Source organism: Austrofundulus limnaeus, unplaced genomic scaffold, assembly GCF_001266775.1.
Source record: "Austrofundulus limnaeus strain Quisiro unplaced genomic scaffold, Austrofundulus_limnaeus-1.0 Scaffold178, whole genome shotgun sequence".
Classification (NCBI taxonomy): Eukaryota; Metazoa; Chordata; class Actinopteri; order Cyprinodontiformes; family Rivulidae; genus Austrofundulus; species Austrofundulus limnaeus.
The window spans coordinates 301,566-313,270 of NW_013952580.1; the positions used below are offsets into that span (position 1 = coordinate 301,566).

Sequence of the window (11,705 nt, forward strand, 5' to 3'; positions counted from 1 at the left end):
TAGTTAAACAGACCTGTTTTACGGGCTGGTGAAATGGTTCATTTCCTTGTAATGAGAGCCATCATCCACAAGAGGGCAGCATCGACCTGTTTGTGTTTGAGAGCAAGAACTGCGCCATTGCTTGTGTCAAGTCTGACATTGAAAGTTATTAGTATTTCWAGTGGTGATGCTTTTGTGCTTTGTATTTACCACACTACCTAAGGGTTGAAGTACGGTGGCCTGGGTGATGTTGGTTCCCAATTTATGATTTAAWTTTTTACAGACAAACGGTGGTTCTCAACAATTTCAACCTGTGACCCACAAAATAACTCAAATTCTTGTGTTTGTACACAAAAAAGGGGTRTCATGACAATACAACAACCCTATGATGCTATTTATTAATTTAGGATTATTATGTTTATTCTTTTWAACAATTTTGGTGAAAATATTACTGTTGAAGATTGTTTAAGTAACCTTAATTGACATTTCACAGCACACAGTGGTGTTCTGACCCCAACTTTGAGAGTGCTGAAACTGTTTAAAAGTTGTGTGTTTTTAACGTTTTTAATCTCACAGACCTATGCCCAAAACAAATAGCACATGTTCAGTTGACTGAAGCCAACCAATAATTTATGTTTTTTTTTTTTTAACGCACCAGAAGCTGAACATACTGCACGTTTTGAGGATGTGATTTTGTGTTACCAGTTGCAGTGTTTTCTGTACACACATACAAGTATTGCAGATAAATGTATAATTTAATAAATAATTATAATAGAAATTGTKAATAGACAAAAGGCAAATAAACTGGAGCTAAAATCATAATTTTTGTTGTTAAATGAGACGTACTGTCTTTATTGTGCAGACAACATTACAAACTATTACCACAAAGGATTATGCATGAGAAGTCTGACACTTCTGATGTTATTTACACTCAGTTTTACTGAGTAAAGCATGCAGATAAAAGTGTTTTRTTTACACTGAGTGCGTGCCTGCGTTTGAGAATGGAACATCAACATATCTGGAAAACTACAAGRTTAAACTGCACCATTTGAAATAGTCAAAAAATATTTATGCTTTGTTTTGATTTGACATGTTGCAATAAGTAGCTTTCAACTAAGGCAAAAATAACAACCCAAATTTTCAGGATTTTGGACCAACATTTTCTCCAGCTGGGTGCGCTGTGACCTCACATCAGTCTGCACTCTGAACTGAATCAACAAATCTCAGACATGCACACATAAATACCCCAACTGTAACCGATATTTGCCACAAAGCCAAAGTTTGATGGTATATAAACTTCAAGTTTTTTTTTCASCCYCACAACCGTTCATCCATTCATCATCTGCCACACGTTGGGTCATGGGGTCAGTGACTTGAGAACACTCAGGTTCAGATCAGAGAGACAGCTCCTGGGCACTGAAACACACCATCTGAATAACGGAGTCCCCAGCTGGAGCACATCAGCACTGTACTGCTGTCCAGCATTTAGGCACACACAACAGTCACAGAGGAAAATGATCTCTCATCTAGGGAAAACTCCAATGCACAAGTGTCAAACCAGTGGGCTATAAGTAGGCCCACACTAGCTCAGCTTCCTCTCACTATGGGCAACTCTAGTGTGGAATTAGATCCAGCACCTCTCAAGGAGATTGGTTTCAGAACCCACACCATGAACTTGTTTATTCTAGTTGATAACCTCTCAACCTCACACACAAACTCAGGCTCCTTCTCTACCAGAGTGGTGATATTCCACGTCCAAAGAGCCRACTTTGGTAGGCCAGAGTCCAAGTGCCAAGGCCCCTTTGGCTGCCAGCCATACCACCTTGCACCTGACCATGGCCCCTTCTGTAGGTGATGGGCCCCATGGGTGGAGAGAGGCCTGGYTACCAAGCCTCTCCATTAGACCTGGCAAGAGACATCTAGCTTCTTGCATTTTTTTTAGTCTATAAAGTAAATTGTGAATCGTTCTTTGTCCGTTCTGTCATCTGGTATCAATCTACCTTGGGAGACCCTAGACCCCTTAGGCACACAAACTGCTCCATCAAGATAAGGTGGCAATTCTAGAAGTTTAGGGTGACTTTGTTTTCTGAAATAATGTGTTTAGCTTTTTCTTTAGTTTTAGCTACAATTTATGAGTACAGTCAAAACAAGTGTCATGTAATTATATATGTAGGGTCAAATAAATAATTTTAATTAAATATATAATAATTATAATATGTGCACATATTCCTAATGTGCATGTCCTTTTTTAAACGGAACTACTTCATCTCCCCGCTTCTTTTTTTGTGGCGCATCAATTCGTCTCGAACGTGCTCCGGCTGCTGTTGGAAGTAGTTCCGGTGACTTGGCGGCGGAGCGCACAGAGAGAGAGTGAGTGAGAGAGCCAGCCGCCGGTGATCCGCTGCTGCCGAGCTTTTTAAACACGAATAGCGGGTCTAGTCTCTGCCGTCAGCAGCCTCCCAGTGACCAACGAGCCCAGCGGTCAATTCAGCCTGACTCCAGCAGGGTCCCACCGAACCGGAGCGCGCGCAGAGTCACGGCTCTTGGTGCCCCGCAGCATTTTTGTCCTCGAAGCGGGGAATATTTTCAAGTGACACAACCACAGAGGCGTCGGGAATACAAAAAAAAAAAAAAAAAAAAAAAAAAAAAAAAATCCGAGCCGGTTCTTATTCATCATCATCACCATCATCATCATCATCATGCCGGACGGTGAGTATGAGCTCAAAGATTTTTTTTTCTGTCACTTATAATGGCACGTGACCGATGGGTAAATATATATATTTTGTAAAAGAAACACTGTTTTACTTAAATGACAGGCCGTGACAAGTTCGCTGCCTGTGACAACATCTTTGCATGCAGGCTCCTGAATTTTGGTGCTTTTGTCCGGTTGTAAAAGTCAACTTCTGCAAGTTTATTGCGTGCTGGCACAGGATGCTGTCAATGAAACATTTCTTTAAACAGTGCATTGTATTTGAGTCACAAATCTGCGCATTAGACTAATGTTTGTAGTTGTTTTCAAGCGCGAGAACAGACCTTAGAAGAGTTTGGGCACAGCTGTTCAGATGTGTCCCATGTAAACCAGCACTTCCCCTGAAGACAYCAGTTTTGTGCAGAAATTCCAGACTTTATTTCACTGTCACATGTGCCAAATTGCACCAGGGTTCTGCATGTGCAGAAAAAAGTGTATAGGCTACTTTTAAATATCTCTGCATAAATCTGGAAGTGTTGTCTTTATTCTGTGCATTTGTGCTAAAATTCAAGGTTATCAGAGGCTCCTTGTGTTCAGTTTGAATTACAATTAAAAAAACAATAATAATAATAAAAAAGTCAGATATGACGTATGAAGTTTGAGTGCTTCATGTTCGATTCAGGATCTTCGGTGGAGATTGTTTGAATAATTCAAAACACACAGCTCAGTTGTCTCAGAGAGCTACATTGGGTTGTGCAGCTCCTCCACTGTCTTTKCCATGTTCCACCCTGGTGAACCGTAAGTCCATAGACCTTAATGTTATCGTGAAATGTGCACACGTCCTGCCTCAAATTGTCATTGTCTTTCCCTCCTTGCAGCCGTGTGGACAGCCAGGTTAACACAGTCCCAACTCCAGCGTCYCCAAAACTCCTCAGACAGCAGGGGAGGCGTGCAGCGTTCGAGAGAAACACCCTGTTCCTGATTCGGATGCATCTCTAATTCCCATCAAGACGAGAGCTGTCTGAACAGATTTCTCTCATCATTATTTGCTCGGAGATTTACTTGTGCTTGTAAATGGTGTTGATTGAGGGCAATTTGGCTTTTTAATTGCCGAACAGCTGCCACACTCGCTGCTGATTGCCATTGTAGGCTTTCTCGGTACATCACTCATGGACCCCTAAATGCCTCATTAAAACGTTACGCGGCGTCTCATGAAACGCGCGGGAGAAGAAGGGAGAAGGAGCCGTCGTGATGTTTTACTTGATTTGTGTTTTATCATCGAAAAAAGGTCATTGTAATTATCGTCAATGTCAGCAAATGCAACTCGAAGTCCTGTAATGGCTTTTTGGGAGTTGAATGAAAAGTTGTTTGTGTGTACGCTCACTGCGGGCCACACCAGCTTCTTTGATAGAGACGAACTCCACACACATTTTTTTATCATTTCCCATCCTGTGTTTTTTATTCTTACTTGCAGTATATTCTTTTTGTGTGACTTGGGCCAGTCGTTCTGCTCAAAGTCTGCCATTCAATTAGGACTCGATAGTGTTTCGTTTAACGACAGAACTCGCAGCACAAAGCATTTTATTCAGTAGATAAWGCTTGTAAAGAAAGCACGGACTTGGCTGTTTTTTAATTATATATTCTTCGAAATTTATATAGAATCGTCTTTGAGAAGAACTGAAAGATAACGCCTACATCAGGGCTGTTTCTTAACCCGCCATGCGTTCACAGCATTCAGAAGTTTTTCCTCGCAGCTCATTAGTAATCTAGTTTACACTTTTTATACCGCTGCTATTACAACAAGCCCATGTTTAGATCTGTTTACTTTATGTAAACCTTAATAAGGAACAATATGCTTATGGCAAAACGAAGACYAACAGTTTATTTTTATAGAGTCAAGATGCCAAGAGTCTGTCTGCTCCTCTTCATCATTAACACTGGTGTTGTTGGTGAACTGCCTCGCTGGAAGGTACCACAGCTGTTAAAAGAGGTTAGSATGAGGTGTCGTTTCAGCCTATAAATGCGGGGCTACTCTACAGGAGATCAGGTCACCTTAATCGCCTCAAGTCGTATCGTTTATCAGCTGTTTAAAAATTATAATTGAAACGACTCGCCGTTTACCGCACCCCTATCTGTGAGGGAACGCGGTACGCTCATRTGCCCCCCGACTGTAATTTATTTACACATAAACAAGACTAAATCAGATATTGATTCACCCACAGAACAGACTCCTCTGTCATCAGGCTCTGAGTTTATGAATTTGACAGCACATTAGAGCGGGGGGGTGGGGTGGGGGGGCGCTCTCTCATTTTCAAGCACCTTCAAGTTCCCTGAGTGCTCCCAGTCGCTGTGGTTTTCTTTTTTTTGTCACGTCCTCAGGAAAGTACACATAATTTGAATTCTAATGCAGCAAATCCTTTTATCTTGTCAAAATCCTCTTTGATTCAGTTTGCAAAGCGTCGCCGTGATTTCAAAAAGAAAGATGTGAGAGATAAGAGAGGGGATGATCACCTTTAGAGGGCCCTTATTTGGATTGAACTCGGCGGCCGCGCCGCCAGCGGCGAGAGTTCGGCGCCAAGCTTCCGCTGCGAACCTGGTGTCCTACTCAAACCGAGAGCCTCGCGCTCTAACGCTTATGTTGTTAATGAGTAACAATTGTTAGGCGATTTTCGTGTAAAACAACGTAATTACAAACAAGCATCAAAAAGCTGTAAGACTTCTAAAAAAAAAAAAGTAAATTACTCTCCACTATCAAGCGTAACAAATTTGAAGCTGTGCCTCCGAGCCTGGGCCTCGGGCTTCTGGAGGCTCACTTCTGTTATTAATGCTATTCACAAGCCAAACTTTTTTAGGTTGGTACAGCTGGGTGCTTTAATCTATTTTTGTTGTAAATTAATGAATTTTTAAAGAGGACTAGTCCTCGCTGAATAGGCCTGGATGTGGGAATGTGGTTTGGGTTGCGGTGACGCAGTGCTGTAGCCTCCTTTGCTGTGCCGAGCATGAGTTCACAAACAGCATCCCGTCTCTCTCCTGGGACCTTCCGATGGGGGGAGTTTGCTGAATGCTGCACTCTTATGTTTTATTTATGGCAAAATATGTCTTTTTAACTTTGCCGTTGTCCAAATTCCAAATTCTGGTAGCTTTTTTTTTCCTCATTTGAGTCTTACGAGTTGCTAACTCCTACCTTGGCAGATGTTGTCAGGTGTTGCTTTCTGTGTGGGCTCAGCAGTTAAATATTTTCTTCTTAGCCTGGAGGGATTCAGTGACTGATTGAATCCCTCTGATACTATTTTCCTTTTGATTAAGACTTTCTTTCAGACCTTCGAAAGATGGTGTAATTCACAACATTCGCTTTCAATTCAGATGCCACTGGATGAACTCGGTTGAAATGAGGCAACAAACCAAAGTGTTCTGTCACTGATAGAATATCTTCCCGTTTAAAACTCTTTTTAGATTTTTTTTACACACAAGTTTGCTTGACCAATCCCTCGAAACACCGCCTACAAAAGGTATCTCACTTTTTAGGGAGAGCATTTCATTGACGCTTCTCCATGTTTCGTGGAAAAAAAAGGTATCAAATGATAATTGCTTAACCTAGCTCCATTTAAGGAAGAGCAAACAGCCACCGAGGGCAGCTGATTTGCCTTGATATCCTATAATTGAACCTTTTCAGGGTTATGTTTTGCTGAAGCAGAAAGTAATTAAGATGTTCAATGGTGCTTTTTGGACCTTTTCCTCTCTCCTTTGAATGGCCCGCACTTCTAGACATGTCAGCGCTCAGAATGCCTACAGAGTTTCCTTTGACACATTAGCCTTACACTTGCCAAAGCGGTCCTTTCCATAAACCCCTTCTGCTCTGCACGCTCTCTGGGTGGGTATTTTGTCATTACTTCATTTTGCTCTGAAAATATTTTGATGCCTCTTTCTTTTGAGTCCCCCCACCACCACCCCTCAACTCATCCCCTCTTTTCTCACCCATCTCCAGTCACTCCATTGAAAGTTCTCTATTAAAATGCAGAACTGTAAAGCCTCTCTCGGTCTAAAAGCCTGCTAGCAGCGGGGGACTGTTGGCTGTTAGTGATGCATGCAGCTGAGTGAGTGCATAACAGCTACAAAATCTAATGGGTGAATACATTCAATCACACACATATCCTCAGCTCTTTTAAAGCGACAATATTCCCAGTCATCAAAGCGGTATGTACAGTGCAAAAAAAGTAGCGCATTTATTTATTTATTTTTTCGAGGAGGAGAAGATAAAAAAAAATAAAGCACGTCTTGCTCATAAATGTCTAAAATCTACTTTTAAAAGTAATACTTTGAATCTTGTCTGTAAGCACCCGCTGATGGCTCACAGATATTAAGAGGAAGAAGTTTGGATTTGTTGAATATGATTAAAATTCATTTAAATTCAGTTTTTTTTTTAAATCATTTGTTGAAACTCTGCTACTAATGTTAGCTGATGACATCTTTGGAAATATTCTGTGGCAAATTTATATTAAATTACTCAAAGATTTTTTTAAAATGTATTCAAACGTGTACTCAAAAACCAGATTTGTACCTCCTAAAAAAGTTTGAGTTTCCTGATAAAGCATTATGGGGTTATGTGTATGAGTTACACCCATTGACTGTGTGGCTAAGCTGCACTGAATGGCAAGAAGTCCACTGGTGATTGCAGATTAAATGAGAATCTTGACAACTCAGAAAGCAGAACTTAAATGGGGAATAATCTATTTTTCTTTATTTTATGATATTTATTTTCAAAAACTATATCTGCTTTTTAATTTGATATTTCCAAATCGTAGTTCGTACAACTGCAGTGATTTTGCTCTTATTTGGCTAAATCTAATGTCTTTATCTTCATTTTGATGTTTGCATTGAAGATAAGGGTAAATTGGTGGCTCGTGAGATAACCTCAGGAGATCCCTTTGTGTTAAATAAAACGTGTCGCAATTGACAAAGCATTTAACGTTAACTCCAGTGTTTAAAATGTTTCCTCAAAACATTTTTACATGTCCAATAAATGTGCTGGTGATTAAGATGAAAAGAAAACGCACACAAATATGATTTGATGTCCTGATTTTTTTAAAATCTAATTGTCCCAAAATGAACACATGAGGCATCCCCTCTGATATCAGGAAACAAAGGTTAGGTAATTGGTTGTACCCACCCAGCAGGACCCCTCTTCCCACAAGCCGAGCCATGGCCCCTCCTTTTTTCTCTTTGCTCTGCCATTACTCATCAACCCAACACCTCACYATTCTAGCGGCGTGAGGCTTCATCGTGCGACCGCTCAGCCTGCCCACGCTCCTAAACTTCTCAACAACAGCCACGAGAGCGCAGCAGGTCGGGACTTGTGGCAGGCTGATTTGCAGTTTGAGCCTCCTTTTAATGAGAAGAAAATAAGTACTTGTTGTGCTGTGTCTTTTGTGTCACCACCCGATTCCCAACTACCCAACCACCACTAAAACCTCAGAAAAATGAAACAGGGCGCACTAATTAAGATGGCTTTCTGGGATTTGGAAGAAAGGTTTGGCTTTGCTTCTCCCACAGTGGTAGAGCCCGAGGAGAAGATGGGGGGCTGTTTTATGCAAGAAGCCTCATTGAGTTTCTCTTGATTTTTCTTTCTTTGCTCTAGTTCCACTGCCTGGCTTGTTTGACTTGATGAGTCCACTGCTTAACATGCTTTTCTCCCCATCTCCTTGTAATTAAGCAAGGATATTTCAGATGCTGGGTATTTCCCTCCTCTTTTTATTCATGCTATATGCTTTCCACAGCGAAAGGTGAAAATAGAGACAAAGGTGTTTCATCTTAGTGGGCATGTTTATTGAAGTTATTGCATTTTTATTCATTATGTCTTCAATGGAGAAGGCAATGGCGATGTTTGTTGTTGAAGGACACACAAAGGTTAGCACACAGGATGGGAATGAAAATTTAGATGTGGTTTCTGTCATATTTAGAGTTTTAGTCTTTACATATATTGCCATTGTGTACACGTACTGTTACCTGTATTTCACAGACTGTAAGGCACTTATCTTCTAATTACGAGGTAAAGACATTGATGTTTATCGATTTACAGCATGGCAGCATCTTCTTTGATGACTAACAGTTATGTGACATTCTCAATCCAGTAATGACAACTCAGCAAATGTTTGTGACTAACCGGAATTCAGAACAATTGGTAATTTTTCTTGTACCCAATTAGTCTATTCTTTTTCGTCCTGARTCACGTTGAAACTATTTACTAAAACCCCGATTATGTGTTCCTATTGTGTTTAACTCAAGCCATGTTTTTAGGTTCAGCTCTCCCCTAAAAAAGCTATTATAATAAAAGGTTGAGGATTACTGAGCTTTTTTCCCCTACTGTTTGTGTCTGTCTGACAAGGATCTGAGAGTCTGACTGGGACAGAGGGGTGGGCACGGACTTGTCAGGAGAGTGAGACACGTCGAGTCAGAAAATGAAAATGCGAGTGTGTGGGAGGTGGCGGGGGGCAGCAGTGGTGGGCTAGACGTAGAGGGTGGGGGGGAACGAGGCTATTCAGCTCCTCCAGAGGGTTGGAATTCCTCCCGAGCTGTTCCCCCCATTTGGCAGGCACTTGTGAAAACAATTCCCCAGCTTTTAGTCACCCGGCAGATCCAATCGCCATTTCCACTTTGGAGGGAATGAGACTTTGAGCCAATCCAGATAGACACAACACAGAAGGGGGAAAGGGAGAAGGGTTTTAATCAGGTTGGACAGATGCCGAGGCCAGTTGAATGGTTGTGCGATATTAATATCTTATGAAAGCTGTCTGGCAGTGCAAGATGACTGTCTTGTATGGTTTTGTGTTTGTGCTTTTCAGCAGTAGCAGTCGTACTGGTGGCTAAATGAAGGCTCTGTGAAAATGCACAAGGGGAGGACTCTACCTTTCATTTCAGTGACTTCCCCAGATGCTTTGGCCAAAAGAAAGATGGAAAGAAATGGGAAGAGTAAGACACACGCCTTATATGCACCCCTCACACTACTGTGCTAATGAATGTACAATAAACAGTAACTGTGTGATAAACTGTTTTGACGATCCATWTATCACATTGCAAATAATATTTATAAGCAGTATTAAAGACAAAGTGATTAAAGTACCACAATATTTAGTTTTCTGTAACACAAAGCGAGACTGTACGTGAAAAACAATATGCAACTTTATATCCGTGTGTCTCTGCCAAATGTGGTTTCAGCTCCAACTACAGAAGATGAATAGGCATAGTAAATAAACCTCCTGCTCTTTCTAGGACTGAGCCAAGACTGCTGCACAGGACCCATTCAGTGAGYCAACAGGAGATCCTCCACACGCCTCATTGCTGAGCCTCCCACCTTCTTCTTTGACCTCTTAAGGATTAGTGACTATGACCTCTGAGCTGGAGAGTAGCCTTACTTCAATGGACTGGCTTCCCCAGCTCAGCATGAGGGCAGCCATTCAGAAGGCGGACGCGGGGCACCACCACGGTCACCTAGGGCACCACCACCATCACCACCACCACCACATGCTCCACCACGGGCATGCACCTGGCAAGAAAATGGTACATTTGGACCCGGGAACAACCCTGGACCAAGAAGAAGCTGCACAGCACAGAGACGGTAAACCCCCCTACAGCTACGCCAGCCTCATCACCTTCGCCATCAATGGCTCGCCTCGCAAACGGATGACCCTCAGTGAGATATACCAGTGGATCTGTGACAACTTCCCCTACTACAGAGAAGCAGGCAGTGGCTGGAAGGTAAGATCCTGCAAACATGACAAACTATGCGTTTTGTCTTCCAACTGTTGAGTTGGAAATGGAATTGAAATTGATCATGCGAGTCATTGTGATTACTGAAAATGAAATATTTTGAGTAAAAATTTAAAGATGTCTTCCAGTCCAATATTTTAGCTTTGGTAATCTGCACCAACAGTTTAGCAAGAATTTTTTATAGAAGAAAAAAAAACATCTTGAGTGAAACAAAATGTTCACACCATGGTTGAGCATTTTCTTAGTGGACCTGCTGTGAGCCAACAACAATTTGAAGAAAATAAAGGATTTAGACATTTAGGGTTTGTATGAAAATGAGCAGCTGCAGGCAGTTAAAGGATAGACATAAAGGTGGGAACAATTTGCATAATCAGCTGCACAGTTTTTTTATTAAGGCATTTTTGTGTCTCAATGTAATATAGAGAACCAAATTTTATGGGTTTAACAAATGCCTAAATAGTTTTAAATAAAGTATACAATATTTCAATTTATTTTTGGTGTATTTATCTATTTGCTGTTGGCTCCACAATACTGCAAACTTCGCAAATGTATACAAGTATATAAGGAAAGAAGTAACAGTCACTTCTATAATTTAGTCATTAAAGGTCATTAAAGGTTTTAAAAAAGTCATTTCATGTTTTTAAAAACAGTTAAACATGTCAGTTGAGCTTGAGACATGAACTATTTTCTAATACTTGGACAAAAACTGAGTTTATTTTCAAGATGCTGGCATAAATCATGTTTTACAGTGAATGATTCCTAGACMTTTCAAGAGCTGATTACCATTTACCTTTTAGAGACACAAGTATGAATTTTACACAGTCACGATAACCGATTGACACAAACAGGAATGTTTCACTTGGACAAGTGATCTACTTTTCACTAGAATCTAAATACAGTAATTGCAGTATTTTAAAAGTCCTTCTTCATGGTTTTACCAACCGTTGTTTAGTGTTTTTCCTCCTACATTGCCTGAGCTAAATTAACAGGAAAGAACTCTGCTGAATATTCGTCGTGGCATATTGGGTTGTGATGCAGCTGCTCCTCTAACTCATACTGTAGAAACAAAAATCATAAATGATGCTAAAGAGAGGATCTCAAGGTGAAGTTAAGTAGTGACACTGATTACTGTAAGTGCAAGACAAAATAGATTTATTTATAAAACACAAATTGAGAAAAACTGTTCATCTTGCTTTAAGAATGAGTTCAAACTATTTGTCATCAGTGATGCATAAAAAAAACGTAGATACCACATAGCGGTAACATAATGACC

At 40.8% G+C, this 11,705-nt stretch overlaps 1 protein-coding gene across 2 annotated transcripts in view; it reads left to right on the forward strand.

Moving 5' to 3' along the window:
* Positions 1-2,644: 2,644 nt before the first annotated feature.
* LOC106524176 (forkhead box protein J3) overlaps positions 2,645-11,705 on the forward strand; it is a 67,621-nt gene continuing 58,560 nt past the window's right edge. Inside the window, exons 1-3 of one of the 2 annotated variants that reach the window (XM_014017882.1) lie at positions 2,645-2,688; positions 9,508-9,634; positions 9,935-10,420. In XM_014017882.1, the coding sequence (XP_013873336.1) occupies positions 10,049-10,420 (372 nt within the window). In that variant the 5' untranslated portion in view covers positions 2,645-2,688; positions 9,508-9,634; positions 9,935-10,048. Of the gene's footprint in view, positions 2,689-9,172; positions 9,635-9,934; positions 10,421-11,705 lie in introns of those variants that run through there. The other variant, XM_014017881.1, reaches the window with a different exon arrangement.